This window comes from Euphorbia lathyris, chromosome 9, assembly GCF_963576675.1.
Source record: "Euphorbia lathyris chromosome 9, ddEupLath1.1, whole genome shotgun sequence".
NCBI lineage: Eukaryota > Viridiplantae > Streptophyta > Magnoliopsida > Malpighiales > Euphorbiaceae > Euphorbia > Euphorbia lathyris.
Genome location: NC_088918.1, coordinates 33,427,385 through 33,450,318, shown reverse-complemented (window position 1 = coordinate 33,450,318; position 22,934 = coordinate 33,427,385). Strand labels below are relative to the sequence as shown.

Sequence of the window (22,934 nt, the reverse complement as noted above, 5' to 3'; positions counted from 1 at the left end):
TATCAAAGATGAAAGTATTGTCACGAAGATACAATGAGCCTAGGATTCATAACATGGATCAGAGGCTAGACAGAATATAAAAGAAGAAAAATCCCTTTCAGGGAACCTGTCTACCAATGCAGGCGTCTTCCTAGGACTTAAGGATGGAGCTTGAGCAATCCTCGGTGAGCGGAGCTTCGGAGGTGTCTTCAATGGAGGTTTGAAGGATATGGAGGAGGTGGAGAGGATTTCTCAAGATGAAAAGCTAAGAAAATTACAAAAGATAAAAGATATCTAATTTACATTGGAAAAATCCTATTTATAGACGCGGTTCGGGCCCTCTTCTTGACCTATTTCGTGTCCTTATGCAGGTGGGAAGTCGTGGGACCGATCGTGGAGTTGTGGGGGCGGAATTGGTCTTTTTGACCAATTCCCGCAGGTCTGCTCGCTGAGCAGGGCGAGCTGCTCGGCGAGCAGGCACTGCTCGTCGCGAGCAGGAGCAGTGCCCGAGCAGTGCCTGGGCAGCTCGCCGAGCAGCGCCTGGGCTGCTCACCAATGCTCAATTCGCCGAGCGACTGCCGGGGGTCCCCGAGACACGATTTTTGCCTGAAATTGATCATGTTTTAACCTGCACACGCACATAAACTCTAAACAACATTAGTCCAAAGGCTAAATTGACCCGCCAATCGCTTATTTTGAGCAAACGCTTCGTTTGGTGCGACTTTTGATGGATCAATTAGCTTCAAAAGATAACGGAATTATAATAAGCATGCCATTTTGGCCGTATTTGCCTAAATTGATCATAAAACGAGCCTGAACAACGAAAAGTAAATAAAACATTTCCAATTTCTAACTAACTCACACAAAAGCATTTAAATGCGAGAATTGCTCGCTTATTAACTAAATAACGCTAAAAAACCGTTCTAAAACCGTACCCAAAGATAGATGTTTTTGACCCCTATCAATGACGCAAGAAGACCGTTTGAATTCAACGAATACATCCGAATTCAAATGATTGAAGCATCAGATTTCACTATAAAAGGACAAGTTCATCACTTGGATCTTTTGCCGAAGTACAAAAAGAAAAGCATACATACAAGCACATACAAACAAGAAAAAGCAAATTCTTACACCCAAATCCTATCTCTGTGTAAAAGTCTAAATTGAATTTGTATTCATCTAAAGTGTTCTTCATCTAGAAAGAACAAATTTGTATCAATTGTAAAGATTGAGAGAGTGGTGCTGAGTACTCGGTTTTAGTACTCAGCGGTAAAGAAAATCTTAGTGTTTGGTTATAACGCTCAGTAGGGTTGAGTAGACGAATAGAGGACGGTACTCTTGCATACTCAATTGCTTGTAAACGGTTTGTGCTCTACCTTTAAAGAGCTCAGTAGTGGATTGAAAAAGCCCGGAAGGATTCTAGGGACTGGACGTATGCGGTGAGGCCGAACCAGGATAAGACTACTGAGTAATTTCTAACCATTCTCCCAATATATATATATATATATATATATATATATATATATATATATATATATATATATATATATATGTGTGTGTGTGTTGCTTGTTTAAATTACTCAGTATATAATCTGTATAAGCTGACGCTGAGTAATCAGAGTGCTGAGTTGGAAGCTGACCTTAAGTGTTAATTCCCAACTCACAAGTAAAACGGTTCTAGTCAGCTTCTGACTAAAGCTGTCTTGCATCGCGCTCAACCTTGCTGACCTAAACTAACTGAAGTTGGTTAAAGAATTAAATTAAGTCAGCAATTAAGCGAAAAAGTTACATTAGTTCCTAACCCCCCCCCCTTGGAACTAATCCTATTACATTACACGGGACCAACACATGGTGCAGGGTTGGGGGTGAAGGATTCGGGAATTTTGGGTTACAGCCAAGAGGTTGCGATGGGGGGCCTTTCGGAGGCAATTGTTTCCTCTTTGTGCCCAGGATTGACTAAATTATCTTGGAAGGATACGGTCATGGGTGTTGTGGAGGAGGATCCATCCTTACACGGAGGGATGGAGGAGGAAGACTTAGACAAAATTCTATCAGATTCAGATGAGGAGGATGAGGAACAAGACCCGTTGTGTCCGGTGATTCGTTTGACCTCGGCTGATAAACGGTCATTGCGTTCTAAATGGAAGTTGTCCCTAATAGTGACTGTCCTAGGGAAAAAAAATTGGATTTAATTATTTTGCTCAAAGAATCCGTGCGCAATGGGCTAAAAAAGGGAAAGTCAGTATCACTGATTTAGAAAATGATTATTATGTGATTAAGTTTACACAGGCTGAGGATTATGAGGTGGTTATTAATGGGGTCCATATATTATATCTAATCATGTTCTGGCCATAAGGCCTTGGGTCCCTAACTTTAACCCTAGGGATTGTTCAGTTAATAGGGTTCTGTCTTGGTGAGATTCCTGGGTCTCCCAATTGAGTATTATAATGAAATATTCCTAAAGAAAATTGCTGGACTTGTTGGGAGAGTCCATCATGTGGATAAAACCACTATTGGAGCTGAAAGAGGCAAATTTGCTAGGGTTTGTATTGAAATAGATCTAGCTAAACCCCTTTTGTCTAAATTTTGTTTACAACATACAATATATTTTATTGAGTATGAAGGGATCCATAATATCTGCTATGAATGTGGGATATTTGGACATACTTATGAGGGTTGTCCTAAGAAGAGGAAGGTCAAGGAGGATGTTGTTGATGTTATCATAGCCAAGGATGAGGGTATCCAAGGGGATGGGAGGAGTTTCGGACCCTGATGGTTGCAAAGCGTTTTGGGAGAAGAAGGACACGCGCTCCTATTGCCAATAATCTCCCTCCTGACATTATTAATGATCAGATCCTGCTCTAGAGTGATTATGGCAGTAAGGAGTTAGCTAGTTCAAAGAAAGGTGTGACTTCTAGCAACCCTTTGGAGGTATGTTCTGGTTCCAGATTTGGGGTTCTTCCCGTGGATGAAGAGCAAGACCCTAAACCTATTGATGATCAAGCAGAGTTAGAGATGTCGGACTTAGAACCTGCAGATCCAGCTGAAAATAATATGGAGACAGTCAACCCTCTATTTGAATCCAAAGAAGTCTCCCAGAATGGTCCTCTGGTTCAAATTCCTCAAGTTTCAGAGTTGAATAAAGAGGTTAGTTTTTCTAAACTCAGTATTGAGGCTAGAAATGGGAAAACCATAGGGGTTAATAAGATGAATATGAAGAAGCTTAAGGGTAGTCATAAAACTATCCAAACTTCTTTTGGTTTCATGGAAAAAAGGGGGTCTGCATTTACATCTTCTAGGCTCGTAGGAGCCCCAAACAAATATTTGGTTTAGTTTGGTTGGGCATGTGTTTGTTGTCCTCTTTTGATGAATTTGTTTGTATGGAATGTTAGAGGAGCGGCAAGCAATGCGACCCGTATCCATGTTAAGGATTTAATTAAACAGTTCAACCCGTCTTGTTTTGCTTTACTGGAAACTAAGATCAGTGGAGCTAAAGCAGATGAGGTGGTTAATTTATTTAGAAGTTGGAAGTGTGTCAGAGTAGAGGCTATTGGCCGAGCTGGTGGTATTTGGCTTTTTTGGAAGCCTAATCTGGTTCAATTTGATATTGTAAAAATGGATAAACAATTTATTCATAGTAAAGTTACTTACCCTGGTAATAAACCCCTCATTATCACTATTGTGTATGCTGATCCTATTCTGGCCAATCGTAAACGTCTTTGGGGGGTTTTGTTTTCGTTAAGTAGGAGTATGGTGGTGGCCTGGTTTGTTGCCGGTGATTTGAATGATATCGCGGTCATGAGTGATCAAAGAGGGGGAGGGAACCACTATATTAATATGTGTCTTAATCATAGAAATGATATGGATTTGTGTGGTCTTACAGATCTTGGTGCTGCTGGACATAAATTTACTTGGAAACGTAATAGTACCTTTGTTCGTTTGGACAAAGTCTATGCCAATAGAGTTGCTCAGAGCAGGTTTTCGGATGCGGCTGTGTTGAATCTTCCCTTCCTTCATTCAGATTATTGTCTTATCCTAGTCAGATTGGTGAGGGCTCCTCGTCCGAGAGGGGAAAGACCTTTTAGGTATCTTGTGGCTTGGGAATCTCACCCGGAGTTTAAGAACTTTGTGCATGATAATTGGAAACCCCATTCTAATGTCTTATTGGCTGCGGAGGGTTTCAGAAGTAATGTGGTGAGCTGGAATAAGAACATTTTTTGCCATATTATCAGGAGGAAACAGAAAATTCTGAGAAGGATGGAAGGCATCCAACGTATCTTAGAAATCAAGTTTGATCATAGTCTAAGTTGTCTCCTTAGATCCCTCTATAATGAGTTGGAAGCAGTGCTGAAGCAAGAGGAGTTACTTTGGTTTCAGAAACAAGGAAGTCTTGGATTAAAGATGGAGATCGTAATACAAGGTATTTTCATCTGTCTACGGTTATCAGAAGACATAAAAATCGGATTGATGCTATCAAAGATCCTAATGGTAATTGGGTTTATGAGGATGAGGAGATCCGTCTTTTGGCCCTCAATTTCTACAAAGAGTTATTTAAAGAAGACCCGGTGGATTTGGATGGAGCTCTGTCTAGGTCTACGTTTTCGACGGTTTGTGAATATAAGGTTATTGAAGCTTTTCACCCTATTGATCTGAAAGAGATTGGCCAGGCAGTGTTTAGCATAGGTGCTTCTAAAGCTCCTGGGGTTGATGGGCTCCCGACTGACTTTTATCATAAGCATTGGGAAACTGTAAATGAGGGAGTATACAGTTTTATTAAAGGGGTTTTTGAAGGGTCTGAGGATATTAGGCTTGTGAATAAAACTCTTCTGGTCCTGATTCCTAAAGTGGAGAAGCCTTCCTCTTTCTTACAGATGAGACCTATTAGTCTTTGCAATGTGATTTATAAAGTGGTTACCAAAATCGTGGCTAATAGACTTCAGTGTATTCTTCCTGAGATTACTAGCCAGAATCAAGGTAGTTTTGTCCCGGGGAGATAGATGATGGATAACATTATGATTGCACAGGAGATGGTTCATTCGATGAAGGTCAAAAAGGGTAAGCGTGGTATTGTGGCTCTTAAGTTGGATCTGGAAAAAGCTTATGATCGGATTAACTGGAGTTTTCTTCTGGACTGTTTGGAGAGAGCTGGGATTCCGGATAATTGGAGAAAATTAATTGAGGTTTGTATCTCTTCTCATGTCTTCCAAGTTTTGATTAATGGGGATTTATCTGAGGAGTTTACTCCTTCCCGGGGTATCCGTCAGGGGGATCCTATGATCCCGTTCTTATTTGTTATCATTATGGAGAGGCTTACTCATCTTATCCAAGATGTTGTTAGCACTGGGAGGCTTCATCCGGTTTCCATTAATAAATTATGTCCCCCTATCACTCATTTGTTCTTTGCTGATGATGTGATGATCTTTGTGGAAGGAAGTGAGGAGCAAATTGGTGTGATCATGGATATCCTTACTAACTTTTGTTCTGCCTCAGGTCAAAAGCTTAACATCCAAAAGTCTAGGATGTTGTGCTCTAATAATATGGACCAAAGAGTCTGTAATAAATTGAGTGAGATTTTCGATATCCCTCTAACCAAGGCCTTTGGTAACTATCTGGGGGTTCCTCTCCACAGTGATAGAGTTTCGAAAGCTTCTTTTAAAGAGATCTTTGACAAAACTAATAAGAAGTGTGCTAATTGGAAAGTTAAATCCCTTTCTCTGGCGGGCCAGCTTACCTTGATCCAATCGGTGAACTGTGTTGTTCCCAATCACTTAATGCAAGCTTGTAAGTTGCCAGAACCTGTTCTTAATGGCCTTGATAAAATCAATCATCGGTTCTTGTGGGGAAACTTGGAAGAGGGGAATAAAGTTCATCTGGTTCCTTGGAAAGAAGTCTGCCAACCTAAAGATAGGGGAGGTTTAGGGATTAAACAAGCTAGAGACAATAATAAAGTTATGTTAATGAAGCTTCTTTAGAGAATGTGGCAATCCCCGTCGGCTCTATGGGTTCGGTTATTGTGTGGGAAATACAGAAAGGATAAGGTTTTGGGGGCCCTAAAGAGAGAGCTCTTAATTGTTCCTTCTTATGGAAAGGAGTTAATGCAATGTTCTCAGAGTTTTGCTCTGGGATTGGTTGGCCGATGGGCAATGGCAAATCTATTAGTTTTTGGAACGACACCTGGCTGGGGATGAAGCCTTTATTAGAGGTGTGTACTTCTCCTCCGCCTCTGGAGATCCATAATTGGAGTATTGCTGATGTGGTGGACTCAGAGGGAGATTGGATTTGGTCGAATTTTGAGGCCTGCCTAAATCTGGAAATGCTCCTGAAGATTATGGGAGTTAAAGTGAGTAGTAAGGAGGAAGATGAGGATATTCACTGTTGGTCCCTTATGAATAACGGGACCTATTCCTGTAAATCTGCGTTTGAGGCGTTCTATATCAACTTGGACTCTCCTCCTTCTGTCGCTTGGAAGAACATTTGGGCCTTGAAGGTTCCCTGTCGTATTAGGAGTTTCCTGTGGCTTGGTGCTAAAGACAGGTTGCTTACAAACGTGGAAAGGAAAAGACGGCATTTAGTAGAGGCTGATACTTATAGTAGATGCATAGTCCAGTCTGAAACTACCTGCCATGCTCTTAGAGATTGTGTGAAGAGCAAAAATGTGTGGAGGGAAATTCTACCGGGTCATTTGCTACCAAATTTCTTGGCCTATCCTAGTCATGATTGGTTTATAGATGGTGTTAAGGGTTTGTTATTGCCTGAGCTGGAGCATGGTGCTATTCTCTTTGCCGTTGTCTGTCACCAGCTTTGGCAGTGGAGGATTGCTAATATTTTTGGAGAAGGTATCTTTCCTAATTTACTTGCTTTTTTCTCTAAAAAAATTAACACTATTATTAAGAGCTTTAAGGAGGAGAGTTTATCTAATACTAGCCAGAGGAATGAGGTTCACTTAGTGGGTTGGAGTAGACCTGGTGAAGGGACAGTGAAGTTGAATACTGATGGCTCCTGTCTGCCAGATGGTAGGATTGCGGCTGGTGGGGTCTTAAGAGACGCTGGTGGTGCTTGGGTGTCTGGCTTTGCTCAGAACCTAGGAGTGGGATCTTCCTTCACTGCTGAGCTCTAGGGAATCTTCTCTGGGCTTAGGCTCGCCAAAAGTCTGGGTGTAAAAAGTCTGCTCGTGGAATCTGACAACTTGGAAGCAGTTAAAATTATCTCTGAAAATAAAGCTTTATGTTTGAGCAGCCAAAATTTAGTAAAAGGGATCAAAAGGTTATGTTCTTCCTTCGACACCATCAACTTTGATCATGTCTTCAGGGAACAGAACAGGGTTGCTGACCGCCTTGCTGCAGAGGGCCATATGAGGATGTTAGGAGTCTCCACATTCTCGTCGCCTCCGGACTTCCTTTTTTCTATGCTTTCTGATGATCGGGTTGGGGTTAGCTTTCCCAGGCTAATCCCAGGTTAGTTTTTTGGTGTTTTGTTTGTCCTTTCTTTCCTTTTCCTACCAAAAAAAGAATATGTATTGATAAGAATTATGGGCCAGAATAGACAAGCCCACTAAGACACTTGACCAATACCTCATGGGTCAGGACCCATCGACGTTGTGTTGGTATCTACAAGATAGTCTACAAGTCAGACTGGATCACAGTCCGGTAAACCCGCTCCAATGTCTAAGTCAGTTTATAAGTTAGCACTGAATGGAAAGATATGAACTAGTTTAGAGATAATAGTTAACGTACCAAACCTTGTGCTTATACGTGTATTTATAGCGTTTGATTACGTTTAAAGTTGTCATCTTCTGTGGGAATCCTTACGGAACTAGGATTCCTGATCCCTCAAAGAGTCTGAACCCGGTGAAGAATCTTTTATCTCGTAGGATTCTAGAAGATCCTCTGAGGTGCTGATGTTAGAAGCTTAGAGATTGTTGGGCTTGGGCCGCATCGAACATTTCAGACCTGTTGAAGTGAGTCTGGAGTCTTTATCATGCTTTGGATTTGGACCGTAATGAGAATAAGACGTCACGCACATAATACTATTTAGTCAAATAGAGGAGAAACATTATTCCACGAACATATGAAACAAGCCACAAGACGAGACGGAGGAGAAAGCGCATATGGACCATAATGAGAAAAGCAATCGTTAAGTATAGAGAACAAAAATGTATATAAAGTCGTGTCTGTGAGTCAATTTGTAAAAGTAACTTATTTATTATGGGTTATTTATTATGGGTTTAAACAAAACCCGTTACATTTTTTTTTTTTTGATAGGAAAAGCTAAAATTTCATTAAAAGATAAAATTGATAGTACATGATGACAATTATAAGGAATAAAACCTCACATATATATAGGCTAAGCCTAATACAAGATCCACAAGGGCAAGAAACAGACTACGAAGAGCCAAAAAGACCATTAAAGGTACAACTAAAATAGAAAAACGTTGAAGCATATATTTATCGTAACCCCATATACGCAGCAGAACAACCGAAGACCAATCTTCATGCTTTGAACCATTCTGAAACTTCGGATCTATGTTCTTTCTTTTGCAACCACGTAGATCCAGTGATCTACGGATAAAATCTACCTTTTCTGCACTTGCTACAACAGAAAAGATTACAAAAGCAAAAATCTTAACCAACAGATGTACTTCAAACGGATCCAGAGATGGGATAAAATATAGATCCAACTAAAATAAGCTGATACACACCAAAAGAAAAACAACTAACACACAGAAAAAAACAAAAACAGGGGGAGGAGGAAGAAGGAAGACAAGCTTCCTTCTTCCTCCTCAACTTGATAGAAACAACTTAGGATTTGTTGTGAGGAAGATGAAGAAGATGGGAAAAAAATGATATTTTCCAGAAAGCAAGAGGAGAATAGAAGGGAGAGGGCGGCGGATGAAAAGCAAGGAGGGGGGAAGTGATAAGGTTAGAGAGAAGGGAGACCTTTTCTCACTAACCTTTCCCCTTAAACCCGTTACATATACTCGAGTATTAGTAATAGGAAAGATAACATGTCTGTTTTCTCAAAAGTGAACATTTACAATTAAGGCGTTACAAATGAGGTGTTTCTACTAGTGAATTCTTTTGGGATCAATTTAAAATTTACATAATTTTATTTGTGTGGCTTGGTTTTATTTTCTAATCTAAGCGTGAGAATACATTTAATTAATGTTGTGAGGTTTTTTATACTTCAATTTCAATTTATTTATTATCTCTTAGAATCTCTTTTGCACTTCATCTTTTGATTCTTGAATTCTATTCAATCTTCTGTTACTAAGTGTTTATTTTCCATTCATAATTATATTTAACTATTGCACCATATAGCCAAAATCGATCTTAAGCAAATGTGTTTTTGTTCGAGATTGATTGAGAACAAATTTTAATCAGTTTCTATTACTAATAAACTTTTTTAAACCTAATGCGGTATATTCTTCAATTAGACATGCTTCATTCTTTCATCTCAATTAGAATTAATCTTGATATTTTAATCAGTTTCATACTCTATAGTCTCTTTAATTAAAGATTTGGATAAGTATTTTGTTTATCTTATAAAACTAAGGATCAACATGAACCCAATTTCTTGAATTAGATGTTTTGCAATTTATTTTATTTTGTTGTTCTTTATTTTCTTAATTAGCTTTCCAAATCTCAAACCCACTTTTTATTTTTCTTCTAGTTTGAAACTAAGAAATTAATTGTCTATCTGACTCACCATTTACTACAAATCAAATTGTAGTTATCAATAATATAAATTCTATTTAGGCCAGCCTCAACAATCTGACCAAAATTTGGTGCTATTAGTACATCTTTATCTCCTAAAAATCAATGCCTTTTTATATTTTGTAACATCCTAATTACCTCTTGAATTTACTTAAATTGATCAATTAATCTCAACTTCTTAAGTGGTTCATTTGCCCTTAAACTTACTTACAATAATCGAACTGTATACAAGCTCGAAATGTATTACACCATTTAATTTTTTTTAGTTTCTGTGTGCTTTTCCTTTGGTATATAGGTGTTTAATCAAGCTATGATTGAGCAGTATTTCAGAATTGACTTTTCTGATTGAATAGTTGGATGCACGAAAAATGCAAAGCCATTTAGAACAATCTATTGTCCTGTCTTTTTTTATATATATATATATTTACCTTTTCATTCTTGTGCATTGATTAAAACTAATTAAAATAAATATCAATTGATAAAACTATGATTGATCATGCACAAATTATAAAAGATGTCTTAAATCCAAAGGCAGAAAATCATTTCATGTGATGAATATTTTTGATATGGCCATAAATAAAGAGACAAATCCCCCAATCCAATGGTTATGAAATCAGCTGTTGAATTCTAAATTTACATGATTAAGTGGATTCAAAGATATTGCAGGCAACAACTAGAAGAAACACAACAACTTTCACACGCAAAAACCAGACAATTAGATAATCAAAGTCAATGAATCAATATGTAATATAAAAATAGATAAACATTTTAAAAACTGAAATTAGTTAAGACAAGTCATCTGATTCTATCCTCATCCAATCCCAACTGTTCAGACTGAATTTAATAATTCCTTGTGTACATATACCATCTCTAGACTATCCCTAAACTATTCTGAATTGGGTTATTCTTGTTTCTCCCTCATTTCCTTCTGTAAGTTGAAGATTTTCTTCAGATTAAAATGGTGAAATCATAATATAAACTCTCTTACACATGTTTCCTTCCAATGTTGGATGAAGAAACGTATCAGAATGATAATTGGGAATACAAAATGCTCTACAGTTTATAAATACTCTCTAATTTGATTTCTTTTCACTGTTTGATTGCATTTATGGTTTGAAGTTTCTTCTTGTTTTATGCAAAAATAGTCTGAAACAGGTATTCTGATTCAGCATTTCGTTTGTTTTCTAGGTGCTAAAGGAAAATATTTGCAGAAATGGCTAGACTTCCCATCTTCTTGGTGGGTTTTGTTGTGTTGTGGGCAACCATGGGAGAAGCAAAGTACATCAAATACAAAGATCCAAAACAACCAGTAGGTGTTCGAGTAAAAGACTTGATGAGAAGGATGACATTAGCCGAAAAGATTGGCCAAATGACACAGATTGAACGGAACGTTTCTTCCGCAGAAGTCATGAGCAAGTACTTCATTGGTAACAATAATTCATCTGTCTCTTACCCCTATACATGATTATAAATAATGGCAGAGATAAATAATCTACTTTAACTTGTTTTTGGTAGGGAGTGTGCTGAGTGGAGGAGGAAGTGTTCCAGCACAACAGGCATCTGCAGAAACATGGATTAAAATGGTGAATGAGATTCAGAAGGGTTCTTTATCTACTCGACTTGGAATTCCTATGATTTATGGGATTGATGCTGTTCATGGCCACAACAATGTCTACAATGCAACAATTTTCGCTCATAATATTGGCCTTGGAGCCACCAGGCAAGTTGTTTTTTTATTTTATTATCATTATCATCTTTCACTAGAATTTAGATTCATAGTTGTGAATGCCATTGAAACAGGGACCCTGAACTTGTTAAAAGGATAGGAGCTGCAACTGCTCTGGAAGTTAGAGCTACAGGCATTCCTTATACTTTCGCACCTTGTATTGCGGTAACTCTTTTTAGTTCTTCTTTCGGATATAAAAAGAAAAACTTGTTTCCTATTCACCTGTAATTATATATGGGTTTACACTACAGGTCTGTAGAGATCCGAGATGGGGTAGATGCTATGAAAGCTATAGTGAAGATCATAAGATTGTTCAAGCAATGACTGAAATAGTACCTGGATTACAAGGAGACATTCCTGCTAACTCTCGCAAGGGTGTGCCATTTGTTGCTGGCAAGTAAGTTCTTTCTTCTTTACATGATTAAGACAGCAGATCTTTTCTTCATTATAGATAAAGTGATTCCCTGCATTTGACAGAACAAAAGTTGCAGCTTGTGCCAAGCACTATGTTGGTGATGGAGGAACAACACATGGTATTAACGAGAACAATACAGTAATAAGCAGAAATGGTTTGCTTAACATTCACATGCCTGCCTACTATAATTCCATAATGAAGGGTGTCTCCACTGTCATGGTCTCCTACTCTAGCTGGAATGGTGTCAAGATGCATGCTAACCGCGACTTGGTCACCAGATTTCTCAAAAACACTCTTCGCTTCAAGGTACGAAAATTTCCTAACACCAAAAAATACGAGAGATCATGAATCAATTCCATCTTAATCACTTACAAAAAAGAACAATTTCAGAGTTGCACACAAATGTTTGTGTATTGCTTTTTCAGGGTTTTGTCATCTCAGATTGGGAAGGCATTGATAGGATCACCTCTCCGCCCCATGCTAATTATACATACTCCATCCTAGAAGGAATCACTGCTGGAATTGACATGGCAAGTCAATTTACTTCCAAAGCTTTTTCGCTTTATCAAGTTTTCATATGTTTTCTGATAATTTAATGCTGCAGATCATGGTTCCATTCAACTATTTAGAATTCATTGATGGTCTCACATTACTGGTGAAGAACAACTATATTCCTATGAGCCGAATTAATGATGCAGTAAGACGAATTTTGAGCGTCAAGTTCACAATGGGTCTTTTTGAGAACCCTTACGCAGATGATAGTCTTGTGAACCAGCTTGGCAGTCAGGTTAGCTACATATATATTCATCAGTTATTCATATCAGCGGAAGGAATATACTTACTTAATTAGCTGATGTAATTTGGAAACAGGAACACAGAGAACTAGCTAGAGAAGCTGTGAGGAAATCACTTGTGCTGCTGAAGAATGGCCAATCTGCTGATAAGCCATTGCTACCCCTTCCCAAAAAAGCTCTGAAAATACTTGTGGCTGGTAGCCATGCTGACAATCTTGGTTATCAGTGTGGTGGATGGACAATTCAGTGGCAAGGACTGACAGGAAACAATCTAACAACTGGTATATTTTTCAACTCTCCACCTCCTGCAAATATAAAGCTTAATAACTGACATGACTTCTATTAATTATCTTTAACAGGCACTACAATCCTTAAAGCCATAAATAATACCATTGATACAAACACACAAGTCGTCTACCAGGAGAACCCTGACACAAACTTTGTCAAGTCAAACGAGTTCTCGTATGCAATTGTTGTAGTTGGAGAACACCCGTATGCAGAAACTCAGGGAGACAGCATGAACCTGACAATCGCTGACCCTGGCACGAGTACCATCCAGAATGTATGTGGAGCTGTCAAATGTGTCGTCGTCGTAGTTTCTGGCCGTCCAGTTGTAATCCAACCCTACGTTGATTCCATTGATGCGCTTGTTGCTGCATGGCTTCCTGGAACTGAAGGCCAGGGCGTTGCAGATGTTCTATTTGGTGATTACGGTTTCACTGGAAAGCTTTCCAGTACATGGTTCAAAACTGTGGATCAACTGCCTATGAATGTTGGAGATAAACATTATGACCCTCTCTTCCCATTCGGATACGGCCTCACCACTAAACCTATAAACAATGTAGAAATTAAATCTCAAAATTATATGTCATATGATTTCAAATTCAATTAAATCCATATATTGTTATTTGGTTTCCATGTTTTTATTGATGGCAAATTGTTCAAGATATATATTTCCAAACTTCATATTTGGTCTATTTGGTCTCTATAATTCAAATATATCCAAACATATGTTAACTTCATAGACTAGAACAGAATTCCTGAAGGCTTAACAAGAAACTTACATTTAAATTTCTTTGAAAATGGAGACCAGCATACTTTTCGTAGCAGCAGCTGTTGAAAGCTCTCGAACCACAGGATGGTCTAGCTAATTTCAAGGTTACTTATCAAAACAAGAAGAGAATATCTGAAATAGATATTAGTGGTAAATAGCCTAGATAAACATCAACAATTAGTAGCAAAACGAAAAACCTTACCAACTGTTTTGTCCAGTATCTTTTCCCTGGCCTGGCCGGATCTGCTAACAACTTCTCCTGATTAGGAATGTAAAAAGATTTTGAATGACCTTGAAAATGACATCGCCAGTACAGAAATCACTTCATCACCATGGATTACTACAACTCAAATGATTGTCCAGCGAAAACCAAAAAATGATTGCCAAACTACCCGCTTCATACACTTCTAAAAACATTAACACCACATTCTGACCTGATAGTCAATTAGATCCTAGAATTCAAATTTGACATTAACGATAATCCTTCCAGATTCGGTAGGTCTCATGAACTACTGTCTATAATGAACTAATTCAATAGCTTAAATACAGGATTATTATCATTTACAACAACGAAGAGTTCAGTTCTACTGCAAACTAATGACAGAAGGATAATTTGAAGCAGTAATAGTTTTATTAATTGCAGAAAGGATTGCATACTTTATTCACATTCAACTGTAAAGAGGAAAACAAAACTTCATATTACAACAGTAAAAGAGTTCATAATTGTATAGAACTATATATAGTGCCACGGAAAATTGGAAATTATATCTTACAACAGGGAAAGGCAAATCAACATGCAAATCATTCCGCGGAAAAGGCTATTCCACATTAGGTGTTTGAGAATCTTTGTCCGACCCAACAATAACAGGGCTTGCATTCTCAGCTTCTAAAATCTGCCGCAACATGTCAGCTTTTTTCTCCATTAGAGCTTCAATTTTTCCATCTATGTTCTTCAGCTTCAATTTCAGCTTGTCCAGGTCCTTGCTCTTATTATCCTTGTCGCCCTTTTTCCTTTTCTTGTCACAATTCTCTTTGTCTTTCTTCTTATCCTTGCCTCCTTTTTGTGACTTATCTTTCTCATCCTGCTGCTCTCCTGCTTCTGATTCTATTACAATCTCTCTGGAGACAACATCAGCCTTGGTTCCATCCTTGTGTTCCTTTTCCTCTTCCTTGTCCTTTTTTTCTTTCTTCTTATCTTTCTTCTTCTTATTGTCTTCACCATCTTTTGTTACTTCTTCATCCACTACATCTTCATGCTTCTTATCTTTCTTCTTCTTCTTTTTCTTCTCATCTTTCTTTTCTCCTTCGTCCTCTTGTTCCTCATCTATTTCATCCTTGTGTTTGCTGCCTTTCTTCTTATCTTTTTTCCCTTTCTTCTTTTCTTTTTCTTCCCCTTCATCTTCTTCTACCGCATCCACTTCATCCATGTGTTTCTTCTCTTTCTTCTTATCTCCCTTGTCCTTCTCTTTTTTTGTTTCTTTCTCAGATTCATTGACTACCTTCTCTTTATCTTTGACCTTCTTTTCTTCATCGTGTTTCTTATCTTCCTCTTCCTCAGTATCCAAACTTTTACGTTTAACTTCACTGGTCGCTTTTCCTTCTTGCTCCGAGTCTTCATGCTTGTCCTTTTTCTCCTTTCCTTTCTTCTTCTTCTCACCTTTCTCCCCCTTCTCATCCTTTTCCTTTACCTTCTCATCATGTGCTTTCTTCCCTTCTTTTTCCTCGTCTGTCTTATCTTTCTTCTCCTTTTTCTTCCCTTCTTTTTCCTCGTCTGTCTTATCTTTTTTCTCCTTTTTCTTCCCTTCTTTTTCCTTGTCTGTCTTATCTTTCTTCTCATCCTTTTTCTTCGCCTTTCCTGCTTCATTATCTACCTCTGAATCTTCATTAGCAGTACCCTCACCCTCCTCAACCTCACCCTTCTTCTTCTTGTTCTTCTTCTTTTCTTTATCTTTGTTTCCTTTGCCTTCATCTTCATCTTTCTTCTCCTTACTCTTCTTCTTTGTATCTTTCTGTTCCTTGTCCTCTTTCTTCTTTGGCTTTTCCTTCTCTACAGATTTTGTCTTCAATTCAAGTTCCACCTCTCCCTTTTCATCAGTTGAATTTTTATCTTTGCTCTTGACTTTGAGATGCACTTCTTCCTTTTTAACCCTTTCCTCTACCTCAACAGCAGAACCAGAAGGTACAGACGTGTCTTCCATCTTGGGATTGTTAGCAAAAAAACGAAATTCGAATGTAAACCCTTTCTTGCTTGACCTAAAATCTCCTGAATATAGAAAGATGCGAAGAGCAATTAAGATTCATGATATCAATTTCATTAAACAAACAATGCAAAACCTTGAAAATTGTACTGAAGACATGAAGGATAACAAGATTGGTCTTAAATTTAACAAAAAGAGGAAATTATGCATTTTGATCTCCCCTCGATCAAGCCCAAAACTCAAACCGTGTCTGTATTGGAAAAAAGGGTCATAAAGTAACAATTACTCGGACGGAATAATACAGAATGACAGCAAGATGATTTATGTTATACGAATTCAAGTTACCTGAGACGGAGAACAAATTCATATGGATGATTTAACCGTCAAAAAAGAAATGATTAAGATGAAAATGGACAAAACAACAGTTGAAGCAGAGAAAAAAAAAAACTACAGAACTGTTCTCTGTATGGTTTAATAGATGAAAAGAAGAATCGAGCAAGTGATAGAAAAGGAGAAGAAAATACCTTACTTTGGCAGAAGAGAGAAGAATTCTAAAAAAGGGAGATATGTGGATGTGTCCAGATTTAGGAGACTTGTCCTCTGTATTTATATCCGGTAATAAGCATAGTGATCGGTGCTATATCACGCGCATGCGACGCTGCTACACAACTGTGTAACGCGCTCTCCTCTACTACTTCCCCTTATTTAAGGCAGGATAAAATATAATGGCATAATGGTGTAATTTTATCATGGCCTAATACATCTAAATCTATAAAAACGTCCTAAAAGTATAAAAAAAAAATATAAAGTTAATTAGTTTATATCTTATTTGCTTGATGAATTTGTCCAAAGAAAAAACTTGATTGAAGCTCTCAAGTTCCATGATATCTCATTTCTTTGCACTTGCTTAAATTGTTAAGTTTAAATTTCTAAATCTATAAAAAAAACGTTATAATGATGTACAAAACAGAAAGCTAATTTATTTAAAAGATTTAGAATCAACAATTAAACCTTTATTTTTTGAGTTTTAAATTATTTTTGTACAGATTTATACAAGTTAAAATTTATATTACTTTAAACAAGTTCAATGGACAAATGGATCACTATAAGAAAGTTGGCTAATAGGTTATTTTAAGCAAGTCGAGTGGGCTAACGCGACACTGTGTAAATTTAGGGAGTCAATCAAGTTTTTGAGACAAGTTTAGGATGCTCTTAATGAATTAAGTCAAGTTAATTTATTTTAAAGATTTAGAATCGTGAATCATACATTTATTGTTTAAGTTTTGAATTTTTTTACAAATTTAAAAATTAAAATGTATATCACTTTAAACAAGTTCAGGAGGCTAATGGATTATTGTAAGCAAATTTAGGAGGTCATTTGGATCAGTTTAAACAAATACATGTAGCCAATAGGTTATTTTAAACAAATTAAAGGGGTTAATAAAACACTTTATAAGTTTAAGCAATCAATCAAATTTTTGAGATAAGTTCATGGACTCGTAAATGTATTAAGCCATTTATCAATAGGAGCTCAACCGCGTTCTTCAAATCTACCTCAGTCTAAAGGCTGATAGAGATCTTGTGCCTAGTTTCTAAAAGCTCGTTTCGAAGAAGGGCAGCTTTAAGACGTTCATTGACCTCAGAGTTGTAGGACATATCATATATTCAAAAGAAGCAAAGATCAGAATTCATATGGAAAAACAAAGAAAAACAAAAATATGGGCTTGTTGGATATTTATATAGGTTTTTGTAACATTTTGCATTAATGATAGTGTATTCGAACAATCATATCATTACCCCTTAACGGCTACTAATTGTCATTTAAATGTATTTATTCTCATTTATGGATGGTTATAAAGGCGTCTTTTGATATTTTTTAGAACCGTCGAGGCGTATGTACGCTCTCCATGAGAACAATGGCGGGTCTCTTTTAGCCGCTCTCATCAGGCGTATTTTGTTATGGCGTGTCTCGTCATAGTCCATGTGGCGTGGCATAATGATAGAGACTCCTTTCTTTTTCTTCATTATTGCATATTCACCCCTGCATTAATTATCATTAATTCCACATTAAATGTGTTAATCATTATTAATCGTCCTTAGTCCCTCTTCTAGAAGGAATAACGGTTTGCCATTATTTCTATTAATTTTCCTTTATTCCTTACTCTAGAAAGAATCATTTGGGTTGTTATCAACAGATATAGACAAAATGTACGGTGCGTTAACTATTATCTCACAACTAGTTCATACTCTTCAATCCTGCCAAGATCACAAACTGACTTAGGCATCAGAGCGGGTTCGTCGGACTCTGATCCCGTTTGACCTCCGTTTCTGTTTTACAAGTTAATACGATGGCGGATTACGAAGACGACTTGCACACGTAAGCAAGATCAGCTGTTTTCATAAGGTTAACCAATTTTTTCTTAGAATTTAACATTCAATAACTATTAAATATAAACCGGACTTAAAAAAAAACCAATGTAATTCAAGTTATTCACAAAAAATCGTATTATTTTAAAATTATACTAGTTTTTAACTGAAAAAAACAAATGTAAATATTGAATTAGAAGAAAAAACTTTTAGGTACTCGTTAACTAAAACTGTAAATTATTGCAAATTGTAACATATTAATATTGTATTAATGTTTCAATAAATCTGAATATTACAGGTCAAATATGGATGGAGGATTTAATGTAGTCCCTCAATTTTGTTTTGAGGGACCTTAGTCGCTAAGATAAATGGAACTTGATTCAAATAAATTAAATATCTGTTCCAATTTAGTAATTTTATATTGTTTTTATAGATGGAGTCATAAATTCAATTCACACCTAGGTTGTGACACATTTTAGTCATACATATTTTTTTTAATACAACGGACGCCTAAGAAGCCACAAAACAGAACCACGACAACCGAAAAAAAGAAAACTAGACACGGTTGACAACTCTAGGCCACGATATATCCATGGCATCCTGCCAAAACTCGAGGCTCGCCCAAGAAGGACAGTTAGGAAGCAAGTGAAGGCCTCGGGGCTCCAAGAGGGCTTTATTAGCAAGCTTGTCGACAGTCATGTTCGCTTCTCTATAGACGTGGACAAACTGGACTTCCCACTCTTTGTTGATGAGGTCAATGCAAGCCCCAAAAAGATTAGAGCACAAACCATTATTAGTATCTCTATTCTTCATCCAGTTAATGGCCATCACAGAGTCACTCTCAACATTTTAGTCATACATATTATTTGCACCATATTAATAGTTTGGCTTTATATATTTTTTAAATGTATTAATTAACCTAGATTACGTTTGTTGGCCCGATAAATAAATTTTATTTATTTATTCATGTAAATATGTAAATAGATTATATAGTTAATTTTAATGTAAGTTTTTAAATTACACAAAACAAAATAAAACGAATTAATAAAAAAAAGTAGGTCTCTGCGAGATCTACCCCTGGAATAAATTTCCAGGGCTTCGTTCGTCCCATCCGGCTTTCCCGACGCACGTCGAACCGCACTCAAAGCTGACCCACGAAACCTAACCCTTCCTCACACCTATGACCACCCTTAAATCTCTCCCTAACCTTAATTTAGCTAAGTGATGTGGCATGTTAGTTGGTGGTGTTGGTCACGTGTAACTTAGTATAATTAGTTCCAAGGGGGGTTAGGAACTAATGTAACTTTTTCGCTTAATAATGCTGACTTAATTAAATGTTTGACGATTTAACTCAACTTTAGGTCAGCAAGGCTGAGTGAGATGTGAGACAGCTTTAATCAGATACTGACTAGAGCTGTTTCAATTGTGAGTTGGGAAATAACACTTTAGGTCAGCTTCCAACTCAGCACTCTGATTGCTCAGCGTCAGTTTGTACAGATTATTTACTGAGCAATTTAAGCAAGCAACACACACACACACACACACACACACATATATATATATATATATATATATATATATATATATATATATATATATATATCAAGAGAAAGGGTTAGAGATTACTCAGCAGACTTATACTGGTTCGGCCTCACCGCCTACGTCCAGTCCCCAGAATCTCTCCGGGCTTTTTCAATCCACTACTGAGCTCTTTAAAAGTAGAGCACAAACCGTTTACAATAGCAACTGAGTATGCAAGAGTACCGTCCTCTATTCGTCTACTCAATCCTATCAACCACTTAATACTATAACCGAGTATCCAGAATTTCTCTACCACTGAGTACTATAACCGAGTACTCAGCTTCACTCTTCTAACCTTTACAATTGATACAAGATTATTCTCACAAAACGAAGAACACTTTAGATGAATAAAATTCACTCTAGACTTTTACACAATGATTGGAATTTGGTGTAAGAAACTTGCTTTTTCTATTCAGACAGCTTCTCTTTTGGATCTTTTAACTTAGTAAAGATTTTGCTTGTTTGTTTCTCTTTTGTATGTGTGTTTGAATCCAAATGAAGAGCTTGTCTATTTATAGTGAGTTCTAAAGCTTCAATGATTTGAAAATCCGACATAGCCGTTGAGAAGAACGGTCTTCTTCGTCATCATGTGGTCAGCTTCCAGAACCGTAGGCCAATCCTATCTTCTGATTTGCGCAGGAGCCAGGTTTGCCAGTTTCGTCTTCTTGCGCCAGGTTCGTCTTCTAGCGCCAGGTTTGTCTTCTTGCCAAACGTCAGACGGTCCATGCTTCTCGAAAAGGTCCTTAAACGGATTTTCGAGGCTTCTGAATTGTGTCAGACTTTGTCTCACAAGTTGATGGATAATTGGACACTGACTTGATTTTCACTCAGCTTGACTTATCGGCGACTTGAATATTGCTCCGCTTGACTCCGCAGCTTCGCCTTCAAGCTTTCCTGAAGAAGACGTTTCTTTCGTAAAGCTGAGTTGCATTCTACTCAGCTTCCGCTGTGTGACTTGCTCATGCTGACTTTGTTCTGTCTTTCTTTTATAGTCTTTAAGTTCCTGTTCTCGTTAGATAATATACTCAACATTGAACAAACACATTAGCACAATTAAATCAAAGCACTTAAATTTAATTGTTTTAATCATGGGATTAACTTAAATAATTTTGTCAAATCAAAATCATGTGGAAATGTGTTTCAACAGGTGGAAGTTGGAAGAGGTTGAGGGAAGTTAGGAATTGGTTGATGGAATGTTAATTAGTTGATGAGGTGTCATTTTATGGTGAAATTATGAGAGAAATATAAGGAAAGTGGGGTGAAAAATGATACTAATTGCCCTTCGAAAAAACTATAAATAGACCCTCTCACACTCAACTCAAGACAACTCACTCAACACAAACAAATCCCCTCCTAAAGTGTCTCTCTCAATGCTATATGTAAGTTCTTAGTCTTTTCCTTTTGTTCTTCATTTTGTTCTTCATTTTGTTCTAGCTTTAATTCCTTCTTTTAGCTTTCCTTTAGCCTTAATTTGAGTTACAAAAGTCTCTTTCCAAGTTTTTCAATCCAATTTAGCATTCCTAAGCCCTTAGTTTGCCCAATCCTTAGCTAGAATCCTGTTTTTAAATTAATTTTCCAGATTCGTCCAATTACTTTCGAAGTCCATTTCCGTCCATTTAGAATAATTTTTTGCTTTCAATCCCTTCTACAAAGTTGTTCCTGACGTCCTGAAATTCAATCTATCATTTTTATTTTCCTAATTCCGTGTTCAGAAACTCCGTTTACAAACCAATCTTTATGGCCCAAATTGTTTTAGCTACTCTGTTTCCAAAATTTTCCAGATTCGTCCGTTTGTTTTCAAAGCTCAATTTCGCCCATTTAGAGTCCGTTTTAGCCTTCGATTATAGAAGTTTGTTCTTGACTTTCCGAAGTTAAATTTAGCCTTTTTAATCATCCAATTCCGGGTTCTTAAGCATTCAATCGATCCTTCCGAAGTCAAATGTTAAATCTGCCCCATTTTGCCTACCACACGTTTGAGATTGCCAAGATCAAGTTCCACACGTGCCAACCGACCGTGGTGCCCCGAGGACTTCAAGCCGACAGTAAAGTTCAACGTCCAGCCGAGATAGCTAGTGTGGCTCCGAGTTTGTCGTTGAATTTCAATTTTATTTTTATTGCATTTCAATTCATTATATTGATTTGTTTTTTTCCACAATTCAATTGATTATCTATATGTTTAGTATAGAAATTTTTCGATTGTAATTAATTTCAATTTCATGTTTACTTTGAACATATGTATTCAAACCTTGATCCATATCAATAAAATACCAATTTTTTTCACCAAATCTCATGTCAATTTCGCACCTTTAATTTCTTTATTTTACCCGTCTTTAATTTATACGATTAGCTTAAATAAAAATAATTTATCTAGCAAAGTTTTCATAACGGCGTTAGAGACCCAAGAGGGATTTTTTCAATCATTGCATCCCTCGCCAATCGCTTCATTTAGATTTTAAGTTTTGGCGCGCAATTCCACAAACTTAACCGTCTTTAATAAAAAAAGGGCGGCTCGGTCGCACTACGCGTCCCCGCTGAGCGAGGGTCCGGGGAGGGGTCCCACCACAAGGGTGTACTGGGGGCAAGCCTTCCCCTGCCAATTTATTTGGCAAGAGGGCGAGCCTTGGCTTGAGAAATAATTTCTCCGGCACGCCCGCACCCTAATCACACGTGACAATGTTGAAATTAGCATATTCGCAGAATATCGCTAACAACGTTTAAATAGATTTTCCAAGAGTGTGTCGGGGGAAAGCTACTTTCTATGACGAACTTCAGAGGAGACTTAAAGTAAATCAAGGGAAATCAGAAGTTTATTTAAGGTTTTTAATGTGTATTTTATAAGCTAATTAAAAAGCAGGAAAATGAAAAGCGTCAGAATCAATCATTAGTGGAAGTTAAAGTGGAACATTTATTCGATATAGTAGAGAATGTGGATTGGTGGAAACAACGGGAAGTCCCAACATCTATAAAAGGCAGAAATCACGATGGAGAAAGACAACTCAACACACACTCAAGCAAAACTCTAGTAATTTCTTTCTAGACTTTAGCATTTTAAATTTCTCACTCTTAGTTTTAATTTTCAGATTTCAAATTCATTCCAGTTTTCCATT

General features: G+C 37.3%; 2 protein-coding genes across 4 annotated transcripts; one reads left to right on the top strand and one right to left on the bottom strand.

Annotated features, from left to right (window-relative positions):
• Positions 1 to 10,486: 10,486 nt before the first annotated feature.
• LOC136205796 (uncharacterized) lies at positions 10,487 to 13,587 on the top strand. The gene is made up of 10 exons (XM_065996586.1): positions 10,487 to 10,622; positions 10,881 to 11,119; positions 11,208 to 11,412; positions 11,493 to 11,583; positions 11,670 to 11,815; positions 11,896 to 12,139; positions 12,259 to 12,363; positions 12,438 to 12,620; positions 12,704 to 12,908; positions 12,987 to 13,587. The coding sequence occupies exons 2-10, from the start codon at positions 10,906 to 10,908 to the stop codon at positions 13,517 to 13,519; spliced, it is 1,926 nt and encodes a 641-aa protein (XP_065852658.1). The 5' UTR covers positions 10,487 to 10,622; positions 10,881 to 10,905; the 3' UTR covers positions 13,520 to 13,587.
• Positions 13,588 to 14,290: 703 nt separating this feature from the next.
• Positions 14,291 to 16,555, bottom strand: LOC136205797 (uncharacterized). Of its 3 annotated transcripts, none has more exons than XM_065996588.1 (2): positions 16,404 to 16,555; positions 14,291 to 15,944 (listed from the first exon to the last, which is right to left on the bottom strand). In XM_065996588.1, exon 2 carries the CDS (start codon positions 15,877 to 15,879, stop codon positions 14,500 to 14,502), a length of 1,380 nt encoding a protein of 459 aa, XP_065852660.1. In that variant the 5' UTR covers positions 15,880 to 15,944; positions 16,404 to 16,555; the 3' UTR covers positions 14,291 to 14,499. The 3 variants fall into 3 exon arrangements, with proteins under 3 accessions (XP_065852660.1, XP_065852661.1, XP_065852659.1); XM_065996589.1 differs by having other exon boundaries at positions 16,409 to 16,497; XM_065996587.1 differs by lacking the exon at positions 16,404 to 16,555 and adding an exon at positions 16,225 to 16,375.
• Between the last annotated feature and the right edge of the window lie 6,379 nt (positions 16,556 to 22,934).

Coding starts and splice junctions, on each gene's coding strand:
- LOC136205796 (XM_065996586.1), top strand. CDS start 10,906: ATGGCTAGACTTCCCATCTTCTTGGTGGGTTTTGTTGTGTTGTGGGCA. Junction 11,584..11,669: donor CTTTCGCACCTTGTATTGCG/GTAACTCTTTTT, acceptor TTTACACTACAG/GTCTGTAGAGATCCGAGATG. Junction 12,909..12,986: donor AGGAAACAATCTAACAACTG/GTATATTTTTCA, acceptor TATCTTTAACAG/GCACTACAATCCTTAAAGCC.
- LOC136205797 (XM_065996587.1), bottom strand. CDS start 16,246: ATGAATTTGTTCTCCGTCTCAG. Junction 15,945..16,224: donor GAATTTGTTCTCCGTCTCAG/GTAACTTGAATT, acceptor TTCTATATTCAG/GAGATTTTAGGTCAAGCAAG.